General features: G+C 45.1%; 1 protein-coding gene across 1 annotated transcript; it reads left to right on the top strand.

Annotated features, from left to right (window-relative positions):
• The first annotated feature begins 12,797 nt into the window (after positions 1 to 12,797).
• Positions 12,798 to 20,579, top strand: gmpr (guanosine monophosphate reductase). Its single transcript, XM_041903551.2, has 9 exons — positions 12,798 to 13,147; positions 16,966 to 17,085; positions 17,223 to 17,306; positions 17,475 to 17,648; positions 18,198 to 18,279; positions 18,569 to 18,675; positions 19,091 to 19,133; positions 19,480 to 19,639; positions 20,010 to 20,579. The coding sequence occupies exons 1-9, from the start codon at positions 13,061 to 13,063 to the stop codon at positions 20,188 to 20,190; spliced, it is 1,038 nt and encodes a 345-aa protein (XP_041759485.1). The 5' UTR covers positions 12,798 to 13,060; the 3' UTR covers positions 20,191 to 20,579.
• Positions 20,580 to 20,798: the final 219 nt, after the last annotated feature.

Genomic DNA, 20,798 nt, shown 5'->3' with positions numbered 1-20,798 from the left:
CTCATTAAATGAATGATAGTGTTTCCTGTCATTTTAAGTAGTAAATCCATTACGGTTTCTGTATACTGATGTACTGATCTTGTATCAGAATGCATGCGGTCAGAGAATTGCACAGACAGTACAGTGCCAATATGTCTCTTTTTAGTATTGATTATTTTAGGTCAAGCTTTGCTTCACTGTGATAATAGTTTGGAGATCGAGGGGAGGTGACACCATAGACCGTTGCAGAGTACTGATCCCTATCTGTACACACACACCACACACAGTCAGGCAAAATCAATGCTGTTAGATTCCAAGGGCACTGGTGACCGCTGGAACAGAGGGAGAGTTCAGGAAGACAGGTGATTGCTGCTCACCGACATGAACCCCTAAACCTTTCTTTCCCAAAAACCTTAACCTTGCTGCCCTGCGGTCACACAGAAAATGGTGTCTATATTTCGCCTCCTGAATGTCTAGTGAGGCTGACTGGCTTTAAAGGCACAATCTGCAATATTTACAGCTGTTCAATGGTCCTTTCAATGAATGATTTATAAATGCCCAATGATTCTTGAATGACTTTAAACCAAGTGGTGGGGCTGAAAAAACATTTGTCTACCAAACAAATAGAAAATTATGGCTTTAACCCTTATCTTAGTGTTGGTCTATATGGAGCTCAATAGGAGGCAACATAGTGTTGGTCTCTATGGAGATCAGTAGGAGGCAACATAGTGTTGGTCTCTATGGAGATCAGTAGGAGGCAACATAGTGTTGGTCTCTATGGAGATCAGTAGGAGGCAACATAGTGTTGGTCTCTATGGAGATCAATAGGAGGCAACATAGTGTTGGTCTATATGGAGATCAGTAGGAGGAAACATAGTGTTGGTCTCTATGGAGATCAGTAGGAGGCAACATAGTGTTGGTCTATATGGAGATCAGTAGGAGGCAACATAGTGTTGGTCTATATGGAGATCAGTAGGAGGCAACATAGTGTTGGTCTCTATGGAGATCAGTAGGAGGCAACATAGTGTTGGTCTCTATGGAGATCAGTAGGAGGAAACATAGTGTTGGTCTATATGGAGCTCAGTAGGAGGCAACATAGTGTTGGTCTATATGGAGATCAGTAGGAGGCAACATAGTGTTGGTCTATATGGAGATCAGTAGGAGGCAACATAGTGTTGGTCTATATGGAGATCAGTAGGAGGCAACATAGTGTTGGTCTATATGGAGATCAGTAGGAGGCAACATAGTGTTGGTCTATATGGAGATCAATAGGAGGCAACATAGTGTTGGTCTATATGGAGATCAATAGGAGGCAACATAGTGTTGGTCTATATGGAGATCAGTAGGAGGCAACATAGTGTTGGTCTATATGGAGATCAGTAGGAGGCAACATAGTGTTGGTCTATATGGAGATCAGTAGGAGGCAACATAGTGTTGGTCTATATGGAGATCAGTAGGAGGCAACATAGTGTTGGTCTATATGGAGATCAGTAGGAGGCAACATAGTGTTGGTCTATATGGAGATCAGTAGGAGGCAACATAGTGTTGGTCTATATGGAGATCAGTAGGAGGCAACATAGTGTTGGTCTATATGGAGATCAGTAGGAGGCAACATAGTGTTGGTCTATATGGAGATCAGTAGGAGGCAACATAGTGTTGGTCTATATGGAGATCAGTAGGAGGCAACATAGTGTTGGTCTCTATGGAGATCAGTAGGAGGCAACATAGTGTTGGTCTATATGGAGATCAGTAGGAGGCAACATAGTGTTGGTCTATATGGAGATCAGTAGGAGGCAACATAGTGTTGGTCTATTGGAGATCAGTAGGAGGCAACATAGTGTTGGTCTATATGGAGATCAGTAGGAGGCAACATAGTGTTGGTCTCTATGGAGATCAGTAGGAGGCAACATAGTGTTGGTCTATATGGAGATCAGTAGGAGGCAACATAGTGTTGGTCTCTATGGAGATCAGTAGGAGGCAACATAGTGTTGGTCTCTATGGAGATCAGTAGGAGGCAACATAGTGTTGGTCTATATGGAGATCAGTAGGAGGCAACATAGTGTTGGTCTCTATGGAGATCAGTAGGAGGCAACATAGTGTTGGTCTCTATGGAGATCAGTAGGAGGCAACATAGTGTTGGTCTCTATGGAGATCAGTAGGAGGCAACATAGTGTTGGTCTCTATGGAGATCAGTAGGAGGCAACATAGTGTTGGTCTCTATGGAGATCAGTAGGAGGCAACATAGTGTTGGTCTCTATGGAGATCAGTAGGAGGCAACATAGTGTTGGTCTATATGGAGATCAGTAGGAGGCAACATAGTGTTGGTCTCTGCATTTTGTTGTGCAGTTTCCGCTGTCCAGCCATGGGGCCAGAGGCAGCCAGTAACCCAGATTGGAATACAAACATAGAAGTAGGTCACTTCATACATCTAGTGTTTTCTGCTCTGTTGCACCGCAACAGCCATGTATACCTCGCTGCCCTGTGGTCATATGGTCAAAAGCACACAGGCAAAACGTATTGGTCATATGTCAGAAATGAATGGGAAAATATATCAAGCTTATGGGTATTGTCGTGACGTGACGACAATATTATGTGTGGAAATGAAAATATATATTGTATGACAAAAGTGTATAAATAGTAATGTTAGACTATAATCTGTCTTTCAATTTTTTTACAGACTAACATTATTCCTTCTTTGGCCAAAATGTATTTAGGTGAAATGGATCATCATACGATTGCATGAATCCCTCATTATATAATTGACAGTAAAACAATATACTGTAGTAAGTTACATAATGAGTGACATGTACTGCATTACATATTAGGGAGAGGTTAACACAGAGAGAACGGGAGGGAGAGAGAAAGAGAGAGGGAGAGAACAGGATGGCGAGAGATAGAAAGAAAAAGAGTGGCAAACTAGAGATCCATTGAAAGTCTAATCTATTAATCCATGCTGGAGTCATTATCTTAAATACCCGTCCAGCGTGTTCCAACTTCATCTCTGTTGACTTTATAGTCTCAAAGTTCTCTTCAGACACTCCAATCTCATGGCTAGGCAGAGATGGGTTTCAAGGGCTTAGGCATCATTCCAATTTACAGACCCATGCAGAGAGAGAGAGAGGGGTTGGAGGTCTCAGTGTGAATGTAATGCATTGAATTGCATCCAGCTCCTTGGTGGTTTTGGTGGGTGCAAGTCCTCTTTATTTTAGTTCGGAAAAGTCACCAGTTTAGAATGCACATTTTGTATCAAAAGATAAAAGGGTTCTAGCATTCAATGAGGGTTCCATTTAGAACCCTTAGATTACAAGATACAAGGGTTTTAAGTAGACACTTTAATAGAGGGGTCTAGGTAGAACCATTTACAGAGAGTTCGAGGAAGAACCCTTTATAGAGGGTTCTAGGTAGAACAATTTGCAGGGTTCTACCTACAACCATAAAGGGTTCCCCTATGGGGACTAGCCTCTATAGATCTAGTTAGCACCCTTTCTTCTAAGAGTGTATTCTAAATGGCATATTATTATTATTATTATTATTAAAGTGTGTTCTCAGAAGGAGAGTGACCTACAGCAAAATGAACAACCTTTAAAAACAGCACTAGTTTTAAGTAAACAACTAACATTCCTTTCCAAGTACTGTACATTAATGTCCTTCTGGCCTACTTAAAGACTTGTATCATCTTTACTTACAGATACTTGGTCTACATCTGAAATGACATACTATGGCCTATATAGTGCATGGTGCAAAATACAATGGACTGTGCACTACAAAAAGAGGATTAGGTATTCTATTAGAGTTGCTGTATCTTAGTCTATGCTGCTCTGACATTGCTCGTCCATATATTTATATATTCTTAATTCCATTGCTTTACTTAGATTTGTGTGTATTGGGTATATTTTCTGAAATTGTTAGATATTACTTGTTAGATATTACTGCACTGTCGGAGCTAGAAACACAAACATTTTGCTACACCTGCAATAACATCTGCTAAACACGTGTGACCAATCAAATTAGATTAGAATTGATTTGAACTGCCTCTGGAAACAACTTCAGCACAAGAACTGTTCGTCGGGAGCTTCATGAAATGGGTTTCCCTGGCCAAGCAGCCACACACAAGCCTAAGATCACCATGCTCAATGCCAAGCGTCAGCTGGAGTGGTATAAAGCTCACCGCCATTGAACTCTGGAGCAGTTTAACGTGTTCTCTGGAGTGATAAATCACGCTTCATCATCTGACAGTCCTACAGACTAATCTGGGTTTGGCGGATGCCAGGAGAACAATACCTGCCCCAATGCATAGTGCCAACTGTAAAGTTTGGGTGGAGGAGGAATAATGGTCTGGGGCTGTTTTTCATGGTTCGTGCTAGGCCCCTTAGTTCCAGTGAAGGGAAGTCTTAATGCTACAGCATACAATTACATTCTAGACGATTCTGTGCTTCCAACTTTGTGGCAACAGTTTGGGGAAGGCCCTTTCCTGTTTCAGCATGACAATGCTCCGTGCACAAAGCGAGGTCTATACAGAAATGGTTTGTCGAGATCGGTGTGGAAGAACTTGGCTGGCCTGCACAGAGCCCTGACCTCAACCCCGTCGAACACCTTTGGGATGAATTGGAACGCTGACTGCGAGCCAGGCCTAATCGCCCAACATCAGTGCCCGACCTCACTAATGCTCCTGTGGCTGAATGGAAGCAAGTCCCTGCAGCAATGTTCCAACATCTAGTGGAAAGCCTTCCCAGAAGTGTGGAGGCTGTTATAGCAGCAAACTCCATATTAATGCCCATGAGTTTGGAATGAGATGGGTGTCCACGTAGTTTTGGTCATGTAGTGTATAGTGAGGGAAAAAAGTATTTGATCCCCTGCTGATGTTGTACGTTTGCCCACTGACAAAGAAATGATCAGTCTATAATTTTAATGGTAGGTTTATTTGAACAGTGAGAGACAGAATAACAACAAAAAAATCCAGAAAAACGCATGTCAAAAATGTTATAAATTAATTTGCATTTTAATGAGGGACATAAGTATTTGACCCCCTCTCAATCAGAAAGATTTCTGGCTCCCAGGTGTCTTTTATACAGGTAACGAGCTGAGATTAGGAGCACACTCTTAAAGGGAGTGCTCCTAATCTCAGCTTGTTACCTGTATAAAAGACACCTGTCCACAGAAGCAATCAATCAATCAGATTCCAAACTCTCCACCATGGCCAAGACCAAAGAGCTCTCCAAGGATGTCAGGGCCAAGATTGTAGACCTACACAAGGCTGGAATGGGCTACAAGACCATCGCCAAGCAGCTTGGTGAGAAGGTGACAACAGTTGGTGCGATTATTCGCAAATGGAAGAAACACAAAATAACTGTCAATCTCCCTCGGCCTGGGGCTCCATGCAAGATCTCACTTTGTGGAGTTGCAATGATCTTGAGAACGGTGAGGAATCAGCCCAGAACTACACAGGAGGATCTTGTCAATGATCTCAAGACAGCTGAGACCATAGTCACCCAGAAATCAATTGGTAACACACTACGCCGTGAAGGACTGAAATCCTGCAGCGCCCGCAAGGTCCCCCTGCTCAAGAAAGCACATATACAGGGCCGTCTGAAGTTTGCCAATGAACATCTGAATGATTCAGAGGAGAACTGGGTGAAAGTGTTGTGGTCAGATGAGACCAAAATCGAGCTCTTTGGCATCAACTCAACTCGCTGTGTTTGGAGGAGGAGGAATGCTGCCGATGACCCCAAGAACACCATCCCCACCGTCAAACATGGAGGTGGAAACATTATGCTTTGTGGGTGTTTTTCTGCTAAGGGGACAGGACAACTTCACCGCATTAAATGGACGATGGACGGGGCCATGTACCGTCAAATCTTGGGTGAGAACCTCCTTCCCTCAGCCAGGGCATTGAAAATGGGTCGTGGATGGGTATTCCAGCATGACAATGACCCAAAACACACGCCAAGGCAACAAAGGAGTGGCTCAAGAAGAAGCACATTAAGGTCCTGGAGTGGCCTAGCCAGTCTCCAGACCTTAATCCCATAGAAAATCTGTGGAGGGAGCTGAAGGTTTGAGTTGCCAAACGTCAGCCTCGAAACCTTAATGACTTGGAGAAGTTCTGCAAAGAGGAGTGGGACAAAATCCCTCCTGAGATGTGTGCAAACCTGGTGGCCAACTACAAGAAACGTCTGACCTCTGTGATTCCCAACAAGGGTTTTGCCACCAAGTACTAAGTCAAGTTTTGCAGAGGGGTCAAATACTTGTTTCCCTCATTAAAATGCAAATCAATTTATAACATTTTTGACATGCGTTTTTCTGGATTTTGTTGTTGTTATTCTGTCTCTCACTGTTCAAATAAACCTACCATTAAAATTATAGACTGATCATGTCTTTGTCAGTGGGCAAACGTACAAAATCAGCAGGGGATCAAATACTTTTTTCCCTCACTGTACATCATATATCTATCTATCTATCTATCTATCTATCTATCTATCTATCTATCTATCTATCTATCTATCTATCTATCTATCTATCTATCTATCTATCTATCTATCTATCTATCTATCTATCTATCTATCTATCTATCTATCTCTCCAGTGTCATAAAAACACCCCTATATTACACAGCACACACAGAGACAGACGTGAAGCCTCAACTTCAACTCTAACACGCTGACACAGGTTTTTTATGGTGTACATTCTGTAACACAGACTGCCCCACTTATTATCATTGGCTTGCATGAGACATGGGCTGACTGAGATATGGGCTGACTGGCTTATATTGCTGATTAACTATATATTAATGCTTTTTAGCAGGTCAGCGTGCTGCTGTGTCTCTGTGTCTCCTTATGATAAGGTACAGTAAGAAGGCTATACTGTTAAACGGGTGAAAGATCAGATGGTTATTAACATCATGAGTTGGCTATATACTGTATATGATGTAATTAATTTAGGTTATCACAGTTATCATGGTTATCACAGTTATCACTGTGAGGTTATCACACTTTTATGTAGAGGAGATATGAGTTTGACCCGGAGTTCAACCCTGGATTTTGAATCTTGGAAATGTAACTGGAAAAGCTAAACTGTATCACAAAGTTAAGTAGCCTACCGAAGCAGACACGGCTGTATTTCCTAAACTATTGTGACACCTTGTGGCCAAAGTGAGTATGCTTAAAGTAACATTTTTTGTGTGTCGTTAAAAGTAGGGGGAGATCCTTGAAAGTAATAAACACATTGTGAAATGTGTGATGCCCTGAAAAAACAATTTGAAAAACACGTTTGTATTTGAAATTACATTAAGAAAATTAAAGAGGAAAATAAGGATTATCCACAAACTCTCCCTATCATTCTACTCTCCTCAATTCTCTCTCTCTCTCTCTCTCTCTCTCTCTCTCTCTCTCTCTCTCTCTCTCTCTCTCTCTCTCTCTCTCTCTATTCTCTTTCTCTCTCTCTCTCTCTCAATTCAATTCAATAGACTTTATTGACATGGCAGGTTAAATTACTTACATTGTCAAAGTATACATACAACAAAAATGGTGGGACCAACAGCAATAATAATAATAATAATAGTGGAAATGGGATTACGAGCAATTAGGGTTAAGTGCCTTGCTCAAGGGCACATCGACACATTTTTCACCTTGTCGGCTCGGGGATTAGAACCAGTGACCTTTCTGTTACTGGCTCAACGCTCTTAACCACTAAGCTACATTAAAGCAATAGTAGTCGACCAGTCTCAACATGACTGAGAAGACACATTACATGGTATGAAAGCCAAAACAAAACAGGAAATATTATTGATATTACATTACACTTTTCACTGGTTGTCCCTTAGGTTCTGGCAGGAGGACACATTTTTGGCTGCCAAAATTTCACCCAATAAATATTTGATTTTTTCTTCCTCTTTTATAGTTTCAAATTCTTTGTACTGAATGATCATTTTGGGAAAGAAAGATTCTCTTAGGTCTGAGTATTTGTCACAGTGTAATAGGAAATGCAGCTCTGTCTCTACCTCTCCCCGGGGGCAGAGTGAGCACAGCCTGTCCTCTCTGGGCAGCCAGGTTTGCCTGTGACGACCGGTCTCTATAGCCAGACTGTGCTCACTGAGTCTGTACCTAGTCATTGTTTTCCTCAGTTTTCTATCAGTCACAGTGGTCAGATAGTCTGCCACCATGTATTGTCTGTTTAGAGCCAAATAGCATTGAAGTTTACTTAGATTTTTTGTGGTGTATTTCCAATAGGTGATATATTTTTCTTTTTGTTTTGTGATGATTTTGTTGGGCCAGATTTTTTGAGTGCTGTCCTGAGGCTCTATGAGGTTGGTTTTGGTTAGTGAACTGAGCCTCAGAACCAGCTGGCTGAGGGGACTATTCTCTTGTTTAATCTCTTGACATAGTAGAGGTGTGTGATGGAATGTTTTGGGGTCAATTGTTTTTAGATGGTTGTAAAATCTGATGGCTCTTTTTTCTATTCGAATAAGGAGGGGGTATTGGCCCAATTCTGCTCTACATGCGTTATTTTGAGTTTTTCTTTGCGCTTGCAATACAGTCTTGCAAAACTCTGCATGCAGTATTTCGATTGGATGTTTGGCCCATTTGGTAAATTCAGTATTAGAGAGTGGACCCCATACTTCGCTGCCATATAGAGCAATTGGTTCTATAACTGATTGGAAGATTTTGAGCCAGATTCTAATTGGAATTTCGATTTTAATATTCCTTTTAATGGCATAGAATGCTCTTCTTGCTTTGTCTCTCAGCTCATTCACAGCCATGTGAAAGCTACCTGTGTTGCTGATATTTAGTCCTAGATAAGTGTAATTTTTGGTGTGTTCTAATAGAACTGTGTCCAAATAGAATTTGTATTTGTCATCCTGATTTCCTGACCTTTTTTTGAATATCATTATATTCAGTTTTTTTAGATTAACGGTCAGAGCCCAGGTCTGACAGAACCTGTGCAGATGATCTAGATGCTGCTGTAACCCCTCCTTAGTGGTAGACAGTAGCACCAAGTCATCTGCGTGCAGACACTTGATTTCAGTGTTGTGTAGGGTGAGACCAGGTGCTGCCGATTCTTCTAATGTTTTTGCCAATTTATTAATGTAGATGTTCAATAGTGTTGGACTTATTGGGCAGCCCTGTTTCACTCCATGTCCCTGAGAGAAAAAGTCTGTTTGCTTGTTGCCGATTTTTACCGCACATTTGTTTTTAGTGTACATTGATTTAATAACATCATGTTTTCCCTCCATTACCACTTTCTATTAGTTTGTAAAAAAGACCTTCGTGCCAAATTGAATGAAATGCTTTCTTGAAGTCTACAAAACACAAGTAGATTTTGCCTTTGTTTTGGTTTACTTGTTTGCCAATTAGAGTGTGGAGGGTATAAATGTGGTCTGTTGTACGATAATTAAAAAAGATAATAATCTGGCTTCTGCTTAGGACGTTGTGTTCATCAAGGAAATGATGTAGTCTGCTGTTTATGATACTGCAGAGAATTTTCCCCAAGTTGCTGTTAACGCTAATTCCTCTAATTATTTGGGTCAAATTTGTCTCCATTTTTATAGATTGGTGTGATCAATCCTTGGTTCCAAATATCGGGGGAAATACCTGTAGTTAGGATAATGTTGAAGAGTTTGAGTATTGCCAATTTCAATTTGTGGTCTGTATATTTGATCATTTCATTTAAAATACCATCAGCACCACAGGCCTTTTTGGGTTGGAGAGTGCAAAGTTTTCCCAATAATTATTGTTCTGTAATTGGGGTATCCACAGGATTCTGATTGTCTTTGACTGCTGATTCAAGGATTTGTAATTTTTCTTGTATATCTTGTTGTTCTGGGCTCTTTGTTATATTGCTGTAGAGGTTTGCAAAGTGATTTCTCCACATATCCCCATTTTGGATAGCCAATTCCTCATTATGAGGTTTGTTTAATTTATTCAAATTCTCCCAGAAGTGGTTTGATTCTATGGATTCCTCAATTACTGTCACGATCGAGGTAAGGAGTAGACCAAGGCGCAGCGTGATGAACAAACATACTTTAATTAGTTAAAGCACGAAACGACTCGTGACGTCCACGGTATCAATGACCGAAACACGGAACAAAAACCCACAACCACAAAGGGAAAACATACAGTTTAAATATGGCTCCCAATCAGAGACAACCAGCCAACAGCTGACACTCGTTGCCTCTGATTGGGAGTCACTCAGGCAAACATAGAATACAACAAACTAGAATGAACACCAACATAGAAATACACACATAGAAATGAACACACCCTGGCTCAACATAATGAGTCCCAGAGCCAGGGTGTGACAGTACCCCCCCCTAAAGGCGCGGACTGCGACCGCGCCTCAACTAAACAACCCAGGGGGGGGCTGGGTGGGCATACCTCCTCGGCGGCGGTTCTGGCTCCGGCCTTGACCACCACCCTCCAATACACCCCCCCATAGTACCCCTGGTCCAGTCTGGCCCCGCCGGCTGGAGCAGGACTGGACTTAACAGGAGCGATCCTTACCAGGCTGTCGACTCGCACCCCTGGCTTGGTGCGTGGAGGAGGAACGGGCCTTACCAGGCTGACGACGCGCACCCCTGGCTTGATGCGTGGAGGAGGAACGGGCCTTACCAGGCTGACGACTCGCACCCCTGGCTTGGTGCGTGGAGAAGGAACGGGCCTTACCAGGCTGACTTCTCGCACCCCTGGCTTGGTGCGTGGAGAAGGAACGGGCCTTACCAGGCTGACTTCTCGCACCCCTGGCTTAGTGCGAGTGGCAGGAACAGGCCGGACCGGGCTGGCGACGCACACCGTAGGTTTGGTGCGAGTGGCAGGAACAGGCCGGGTCGGGCTGGCGACGCGCACCGTAGACTTGGTGCGGGTGGCAGGAACAGGCCGGGTCGGGCTGGCGACGCGCACCGTAGACTTGGTGCGGGTGGCATGAACAGGCCGGACCGGGCTGTCGACGCACACCGTAGGCTTGGTGCGTGGAGCAGGGACAGGCCGGACTGGGCTGGCGACGCACACCGTAGGCTTGGTGCGGGTGGCAGGAACAGGCCGGACCGGGCTGTCGACGCACACCTTAGGCTTGGTGCGTGGAGCAGGAACAGGCCGGGCTGGGCTGTCGACGCACACCGTAGGCTTGGTGCGTGGAGCAGGGACAGGCCGGACTGGGCTGGCGACGCACACCGTAGGCTTGGTGCGTGGAGCAGGGACAGGCCGGGCTGGGCTGGCGACGCACACCGTAGGCTTGGTGCGTGGAGCAGGGACAGGCCGGGCTGGGCTGGCGACGCACACCGTAGGCTTGGTGCGTGGAGCAGGGACAGGCCGAACCGGGCTGTGGAGACGGATAGGAGGCCTGGAGTGAAGAGCGGCCACCACCCGTCCTGGCTGAATGCCTACCCTCACACACTCTGTGTGAGGCATCCGCACAGGACGTACAGGGCGGTGAACCCCTGGCCTGGTGGCCTTCTGGATCCGCCCCCTTTTCTCCTCCGTCAGCCCCGTCGTCCATGCCGTGTGCCCCCCTAAAAATTTTTCTGGGGTTGCCTCACGACCGTCCGACGACGACCCTGATCACGCCGTTGCTCCTCTCTCCGTCGCCTCTCCACTGTCTCACTCCATGGCCGGCGATCCATCCCGGCCAGGATTTCCCCCCAAGTCCAGGACCCTTTACCGTCCAATATCTCCTCCCATGTCCAGGCTGCCTGCTCCTGGACACGCTGCTCCTCTTTCGCCAGGGCCTTTCCCGGCGCTTCCTCCCATGTCCACCCCAAGGGCTGCCCCTGGACACGCTGCTTGGTCGTTGCATGGTCGGTTTTTCTGCCACGATCGAGGTAAGGAGTAGACCAAGGCGCAGCGTGATGAACAAACATACTTTAATTAGTTAAAGCACGAAACAAAACAAGAAATGACTCGTGACGTCCACGGTATCAATGACCGAAACACGGAACAAAAACCCACAACCACAAAGGGAAAACATACAGTTTAAATATGGCTCCCAATCAGAGACAACCAGCCAACAGCTGACACTCGTTGCCTCTGATTGGGAGTCACTCAGGCAAACATAGAATACAACAAACTAGAATGAACACCAACATAGAAATACACACATAGAAATGAACACACCCTGGCTCAACATAATGAGTCCCAGAGCCAGGGTGTGACAATTACATCCAGCTGTTTTCTAATGTGCTGTTCCTTTTTTGTTCTTAGGTTGTGTTTGTATTGCTTCAGTGTTTCCCCATATTGAAAGCGTATATTTTTGTTGTCTGGGTCTCTGTGTTTTTGATTAGATATATTTCTCAATTACTTTCTTAGATTTTTGCAATCATTATCAAACCATTTTTCATTATCTATTCTTTTTGGTTTGCTGTTATGTTTCCTTAGATTAGCCAAGGAGGCTAATTTGTGAAATATAAAGTTTATGTTCCAAACGGCCAAATTTACACCTTCATTGCAGTAGGTAAATGTTAAGTCTCTCTCTCTCTCTCTCTCTCTCTCTCTCTTTCTCTCTCTCTCTCTCTCTCTCTCTCTCTCTTTCTCTCTCTCTCTCTCTCTGTCTCTCTCTCTCTCTCTCTCTTTCTCTCTCTCTCTCTCTCTCTCTCTCTCTCTCTCTCTCTCTCTCTCTCTCTCTCTCTCTCTCTCTCTCTCTCTCTCTCTCTCTCTCTCTCTCTCTCGATTGATATCAGTGTCCGGGCTGCACAGAGAGTAATGCCTCTACTGGACAGCAGGTGTGCTCTACAATGCTGCTGTGTTTCACTGCAGTATGCCTACATTAAGGCGTGTGTGTTTACAATATATGTGTGTGTCACCTACGCTGCTGCTGCTGCTGCCACTCTATTGCAGGAAAGAGAGGGGAGAGGGAAACAGAGGAGGGAGAGGAGGGAGAGAGAGGGAAGGGGAAAAAGAGTCCGGGGCCACGCCAAATAAAGCCATGTGAGCCTGGGCCAGGACGGCACCCCAGACACTATAAATACGCTGCTCTCCTGGAGGTTCGGGTTTGGTGGCTGGGGCTCGGGACCTACGAAGACCACAGTAACCTGGTGCCTCAGAAGAGCCTCCTCAGTGATCCTCCATAACTCAGCCTCCGTTGTAGCAACCTCAGCAATCATGCCCCGCGTAGATGCAGACCTCAAACTGGACTTTAAGGATGTCCTGTTCAGACCCAAAAGGAGCAGTCTGAAGAGCAGGTCAGAGGTAAGCCTGGAGGGGGCTGGGGAATGTGGAACTGGAGGTATGGGACTGGGGGTAGGGGACTGCGGGTAAGGGGATGGGGAATTGTAAGTTGTGTTCCTCTGGGTTTGCTGTGTGTTGTTTGTGTCCTTGGCGTTATTACAGGGAACATCTTATTACCTAGTTGTAGTTGCTGGTATTGATGTTATGTATCTGTAACTAAAATTGGCTAGTGTATCTCAAGAAGGAAGACATGTCAGACTACTTGATTAATTTGAGAGTCATTTAAATCGAGGGTACTCAGTATAAATATATGTATGAGTTGTGTATGTGTGCATGATAGAAATCTGAACAAGAAAGAGAGGGAGGGACTCAGGGGAATGGGTGACCTTCTCATGGGTGACGGAGACAAGGGTTTGTTTTAGGCCTGCTGTGTAGAAGCATACAGTCATGTCAAGACAGGAGCCATTAGCCCAGGCTAGGCCTATGGCATGTCAGCTCTTACCTTGGTTTTGGGTCCTAAAACTAACCCCAGACACTAAACCATGTAGTTTGGCATCACAGTTTACTCTGTGTTAACGTAGGGGGCAACATGAGACAGGAGGACGCTTCTTGGAAAATCAGTTTAAAAATAGTCCTACAGAGCTCTGTGTGCTAACTGTCAATGAGAGCATTTTCCACATGCAGAAGGCCTACCGGAATAACACACAGAGATAAGCGCGCACACACACACTCACTCACTCACACCCACACAAACACTCATACCATTTAATACGCACATCCAAGGTTCAACAGACATGCATATCTGCTGTAGAGTAGCAGACACACTGGAGTGTACCATGGGAGGACACATTCTTTCCTCCCATCTGTTCAGTGTTCATTCATTCAGTGCCTGCGGCCAGGCAGCTCTGCTATTGTCTGCTGTAGTATTCTACTGTCTCTCTGGACAGCCACCGGGTGATACAGCTTCTGCCTTATAACACACTGTTTACAGCTGAGCTCCACAACACATCACAACTACAGTATTTTACATCATTATGCATAATAGCTTCCAATTTAACACTGAGACTTCAGTATTGAATGTATGGATGGACATATCATGTACATATAATGATGTACAGATAATCAGCCACGCCCTAGTACATTGGATTGGATAGCCTGCATCAGAAGAGGAAGGAAAAAGACTGCAGTAGCAGTTGGGATCAGTGTTTAGATGTGAAAGGAGATGGCAGCTATATCACACAGCATGGCATAAGAGGAAATTCTGAAGTGGAGACTCCCTTCCCTCTCTCTTTCTCTCTTTCTCTCTTTCTTTCTCTCCCTCCCTCCTTCCCTCCCTCCCTCTCTCTTTCCCTCCCTCCCTTCTCTCCCTCTGTCCCTCTCTTTCCCTCCCTCCCTTCTCTCCCTCCGTCCCTCTCTTTCCGTCCCTCCCTGAGCTCCACTGCAGCATGACGTCAGGGGGTGTGTGTGGACAGCCTGACTTCAAAGACACCTGGCCTAAACATACATCTGTGACACTCAAAATAGTATGATATGTTATGTTATGGTTACGTAGAAGACAGAAACCTTAACCCCTAACCTTAACCCCTAACCTTAATCTTAACCCCTAACCTTAACCTTAACCCCTAACCATAACCCCTAGCCTAGCCTAGCTAACGTTAGCCATCTAGCTAACGTTAGCTGCAACAAATTGGAATTCGTAACATATCATATGTATTGCAAATTCGTACCATTTTGTATGAATTCCAAATCGTAACATATCATATGAAATGGATGATGGACATCCATCCACAAATTAATACGAAACATAACATATCATACTAAATGGAGGGAGACAGATTTACATTTAATATGTTATGTCTACCCCTGAGTCCAGGTTGGTGTGGAGTGGAAAGGCTGCGGTTCCCCCTCTTTGTCAGGCTAGTGTTTCATGGGCCTGCAGTGATGGACTGACCTGCATCAACAGCGTCCCTGCTCCAACCCATGCCCTCCAGCCCAACTCCCTGCCCTCCAGCCCAACTCCCTGCCCCCCAGCCCAGCTCCCAGCCTCCCTGCCCACCAGCACAGCTCCGAGCCTCCCTGCCCACCAGCCCAGCTCCCAGCCTCCCTCCTTTACAGCCCAGCTCCCAGCCTCCCTCCTTTCCAGCCCAGCTCCCAGACTCCCTGCTCCAACCCCAACCCCCCAGCCAGCTCCCAGCCTCCCAGCCTCCCTCCTCAAATCCCAACCCCCAAGCCCAGCTCCGAGCCTCCCTGCTCCAACACCAAACCTCCAGCCCCCCTGCCTCCTAGCCTCCCTGTTTCTAGCTTTAGTCCAGGTGATCTACAGCCATAGTCACTCCAGGGCTGAGACCACAGTGGAGCCAGGCACCTACCATTACTCCTCTAGGAGAGGGAGAGGGAGAGAGGGAGGGAGGGAGGGAGGGAGGGAGGGAGGAGAGAGAGAGAGAGAGAGAGAGAGAGAGAGAGAGAGAGAGAGAGAGAGAGAGAGAGAGAGAGAGAGAGAGAGAGAGAGAGAGAGAGAGAGAGAGAGAGAGTGTAGCGAAAGAAGGAGATACAGGCCACAGAAACCCCATTAAACAGAGAGACTAGTGGACGTCCAGTCACAGGTGGAGTTCACGGGAAAAGAGCAGAGGCAGAGGGAGTTTTTTGCTCTAACCGGAACATTGGTCATTCACACTCTCACCTCTCCCACCGCCCAGCCCCATCTCTCCTTGACTGGACATGTAATGCTGGCGTAATGAAATGTGGGGCTATAAAATGTTGCTCCCCTCAAGGGAGTAGTGTCATTTAATGTGGAGATGGAGATTAAACATTAAGTGCTGTCTGTGAAATGAAGAGGAGGCTGGCAATTTCAGAAGAAATTATATTCACTTTAGCTATTGATCAGCAAACACTTACTGGTGTCAAGCTATGAGTGATGTCCTTCTTAGAGACCCAGGATTAAACCAGGCAGTCACTCTCCAGCCAACCGAGCTCCTAGACAAGAACCAACCAAACGACCTGCTGCTGAATAGACAGAGCTTTGAGCTGTGCAGTACCACCCTTGGCCAATCTCTCTCTCTCTCTCTCTCTCTCTCTCTCTCTCTCGCTCGCTCTCGCTGTCTCTCTCTCTCTCTCTCTCTCTCTCTCTCTCTCTCTCTCTCTCTCTCTCGCTCGCTCTCGCTGTCTCTCTCTCTGAGATCACTAGGGGTCCAGTTACAGGCCACCAGAGCTAATCTAAATGATTCAGCACATCCCCTTCAACATAGTGAAGTGCTCTCTGTCTCAGCAGCACAGACACATATTGTGAGTTGGATAAAGCCTGAAGCTTCACCTTCACGCTCGTGTACAGTATGTAACCCATCCTACTGTGTGTGTTTGTCAAAGGCCTTGGTCTGTAAATTGGGGCAGGGGGAATAAGTAGATTGGTATCAGGTGGAATCAGGTAGCTTTTACCCTTCAGCAAGTTATAAGGATGTTTTATTAACATATGTTTTTGCCTGCACGATGTGCTGTACTTTGACTTCATCTAAAAATATGTTATCCAGGCTGCGGACAAAGACCCCTAATCATGAAGAACCCTGTGGAGGAGGTCCCCATTTAATCAGGTCCATCATTGTATTACATCCCTTATCCACCGCCTCTGTCCTGGGGGGTGATTAAATTGAGCTCCTGGCTTGGCCTCTGCCAGGCCTGGTTGTCACCGGTACGTAGCACTGAGCTGACTCATAGTCCACTCAGTTTAACCCAAGCCCAGAAAGGCCACCCCTTTCATATGATGACAGGATGGCACTAACCCTAACCCTGGCTTGATGTCCAGTTGTGTCTGCATGCTAAATCAACTTCTATCTCATTGCCTTCAGGTTGACCTGGCAAGGACGTTCACATTCCGTAACTCTAAGCAGACCTACCATGGCATCCCCATCATCGCTGCCAACATGGACACCACAGGGACCTTTGAGATGGCCCGGGTCCTCAGCAAGGTGAGTGTAACACACTGACAGCATTTCACTTTCATCCCACTCTGACTGGCTGACTGACAGTCTGACTGACGGACGGATAAACGGACGGACATAATGACTAACAGACTGACTTACTCTCTCTCCATATCTCCCTCCAGCACACACTCTTCACGGCCATGCAGAAGCACTACTCACTGGATGAGTGGAAGACCTTTGCAGTCAACCACCCAGAATGCTTAGAGGTAAAACAGGAAGTCCCCACAGATACTCTTTCATGTCCCCCATGGTGTGAACACTGTCTATGATGTGTAAGGCTTGTAAAATACTAAAGTAATTGCCCCTTGGGGATAAATAAAGTATTTTAATTGAATTAATTGCTCAAACTGCATTGTTGTATTGTTGACCTCCAGCACATAGCGGCCAGCTCTGGCAGTGGTAAGGCTGATCTAGAGAGACTGTGTGAGATCCTGGAGGCTATCCCTGACATAAAATACATCTGTCTAGACGTAGCCAACGGTTACTCAGAGTACTTTGTGGAGTTCGTGAAAACCGTCAGGGACAAGTTCCCCAAACACACCATCATGGTAAGATGAGAGTTCTCTGTATTTTAACTCTTCTTTATGGAGTTATGGATTATAGTTTAGTCAGCATTAATTTTTTTGTGATCAATTTTTATTTATTTATTAATAATACATTTGAGCAAACATGAATACAGATATGCAAAATTAATTTAGTTTAATCCAGGTTTTTATCTATTATGTGTCCACATCATGATCTATCTATAGCCGTCATATGATCAGGAAATAGGTTGCCATTCAAGTCAGAATTGGGCTGCCTGTGTAAACACAGCCTTAGTCAACCACAACGAGCTGCAAAACAGTTTCATGTGGTTGTTTTGTGTCTTCTGCTTGCTTCATGTATGTATGAAGCATTTAAAAAGGTCATGAAAGCTGTGAGGTTGTGCCTTCTAAAAGGTCATGAAAGGTGTGAGGTTGTTCCTTCTGAAAGGTTGTGGAGGGGGTGAGGTTGTTCCTTCGTCTGTTTAACAAGACAGAAGCAAGACAGAAGTGTGTGTGTGTGTGTGTGTGTGTGTGTGTGTGTGTGCGTGTGCGTGTGCGTGTGTGTGCGTGCAGGCTGGCAACGTGGTGACAGGGGAGATGGTGGAGGAGCTCATTCTCTCTGGCGCTGACATCATCAAAGTGGGCATCGGGCCAGGTGGGTGCGTCAGTCTATGTGTTCCCCCTGGCAAGGTGGGTGCATCAATCTAAGACTGTCCACATCTGTTCCATCTCTACACACACACGCCAAGCTCACTAACTGCTTTGGGCAATAAACAAAGACATTCAATAAATCCTCTAATGCAGCATAAGGGGATGTTGGAATGACCGGGGTGAGGAATTACAGTATAAAGTCTATGCAAGACTTTTAGACTATATTATGGTGCATGTATTAATGAACTTATTTGATATGTAACAGTAATAATGAATGACCTCTCTATTGACAGGCTCAGTGTGTACCACCCGTATCAAGACCGGGGTGGGCTACCCTCAGCTCAGCGCGGTCATCGAGTGTGCAGACTCCGCCCATGGCCTCAAGGGACATATTATCTCAGTGAGAACCCCCTCACACACACACACATACGCACGTACACACACACACACACACACACGACTGTAGATACGCTATCCAGTTGTTTGAGTCATCTCTCTATATTGAGTTGTCTTGGGATTGACAAAGTATCGGATGACAAGTTGTTTGACACATTTCTCTATTCGTTAGTAATACAGAAGCAGCCATGACAAACAAATCTTGGCGCAATAATCTCTGTAGCAACGTGTTCCCTCTAGAGGGCAGTATTAGTCTTGCAATAGTAAGTCGCTATGAAAGGGAAAGAAGCAAACATGATTTTCTGCATGAAGTGGCACTGTAAATACAAACCATTATTGAAATTGCAAATCTAAGAGCTATATATCTATATTAAAATCTAAGAGCTGAACAACACCAACAATGTCTTTCTCTTCCACAGGATGGTGGCTGCAGTTGCCCAGGCGACGTGGCTAAAGCTTTCGGTATGTGGACCCCCTAACACACGTGTCAAACTCATTCCACCGGAGGGCCGAGTGTCTGATTAATTAAGGTCACTGATTAGTAAGGAACTCCCCTCACCTGGTTGTCTAGATCTTAATTGAAAGGAAAAACCAAAAACCAGCAGAAACTAGGCCCTCCATGGAATGTGTTTGACACCCCTGTCCTAACAGAAACACCTGCCTTCATAACTGCCGTTAGTACATTGAGTGTGAACGGTCGTTAGACTGTATATTAACAGCAGGGCCTTGTTCAATAAGGGGAAAACATTTTTAACTACCTGATCTTGTCCATGGCTGGTTGCTGATTGGCTTCCAACCTCATCCACAGGTGCGGGGGCTGACTTTGTGATGATGGGGGGCATGCTGGCGGGACACGACCAGTGTCTGGGTGAGGTCGTCGAGAAGGATGGCAAGAAGGTCAAGCTGTTCTATGGGATGAGCTCCGACACTGCCATGAAAAAATACGTAGGGGGAGTGGCCGAGTACAGGTGACACAGCCACCTACCAACCACTATCAGTCAATATGGGCAAGAGCATGCTAAAGGACCTGTTGGATGTAACTGTGAGGGGGCAGATGGGGAATCAGTGCTTAGGACATTGAACTTGTTGATGTGAAGTTGCATGGTTTCTTTGTTTTTTTTGTATAATACCCAGTGAAATACATTTATTTTACTCACCTTTGTTATTCAACATCCCACTGCTGCCACCATTGTGATGTAAAAGGCAACATTTAAGTGTCCTCTCCATAAAAATGATTTGTAATCATGATCAGTAACATCACCATGATGTTGCTTGAACATTGTCTCAGCGTTATCAGATATACTGAGTTGGTGCTGATGTTCTCCTCTCCCTCTGCAGGGCGTCAGAGGGTAGAACGGTGGAAGTTCCTTACAGAGGAGATGTAGAGAACACCATCAGAGATATCCTGGGGGGCCTCCGCTCCACCTGTACCTACGTAGGAGCTGCTAAACTGAAGGAGCTCAGTCGCAGAACCACCTTTATCAGAGTCACACAGCAGGCCAGCACCATGTTCCACTAATCACACACACACACAAACATGAAAACACACACACACCTACCACCATCACTACAAATGTGTTTCTCTCAGGACCTCTGTTATAACATGCTCTGCACATTTGGTTCTTACGTAAAATTGTGAGTAATATAATCAGAACATGATTTAAAACATTCAGCCTGCTCTACAGAAATAAAATATGCAAGAGCCAGATAGGGTTGCTTGAAACCTTACTACTCTGTCCATACTCAGTGGGTATTACTTAGATATTGCAATAACTGCATGCTGGCTTTGAGTGCTTTACCTGGCGATTCCCTCTCTAGACTGATAATATTAAGGGTCCAATGCAGCCGTTTTTATCTCAATATCAAATAATTTCTGGGTAACAATGAAGTTCCTTACTGTGATTGTTTTCAATTAAAGTTTTTTTTTTTTTTTTTGGCGGTAGATCAGCTTAATATTGAAGATAGATTGTAACTTCCATCAATGTAATTGTCTGCATCACTTCCAATCCCCCATGTTTTTTATATATATACTCCCCTTTATTACTTTTCAACCCCACCATCCTTTCCCTACTTGGGGTAAATTAGTGAACAACAATGCCCAGGCCTCTACTTCCAGCCTATACTTAC

Source organism: Coregonus clupeaformis, chromosome 17, assembly GCF_020615455.1.
Source record: "Coregonus clupeaformis isolate EN_2021a chromosome 17, ASM2061545v1, whole genome shotgun sequence".
NCBI classification, from domain to species: Eukaryota; Metazoa; Chordata; class Actinopteri; order Salmoniformes; family Salmonidae; genus Coregonus; species Coregonus clupeaformis.
Note: the sequence above shows the minus strand (reverse complement) of the source record. Positions and strands in the feature narration are given on the sequence as shown.

Excerpts from the sequence above, each read along its gene's own strand:
- gmpr (XM_041903551.2), top strand. The coding sequence starts at position 13,061 with ATGCCCCGCGTAGATGCAGACCTCAAACTGGACTTTAAGGATGTCCTG. Across the intron at positions 17,649-18,197 it reads TCCCCAAACACACCATCATG|GCTGGCAACGTGGTGACAGG; the intron begins GTAAGATGAGAG and ends GTGTGCGTGCAG. Across the intron at positions 18,280-18,568 it reads CAAAGTGGGCATCGGGCCAG|GCTCAGTGTGTACCACCCGT; the intron begins GTGGGTGCGTCA and ends CTCTATTGACAG.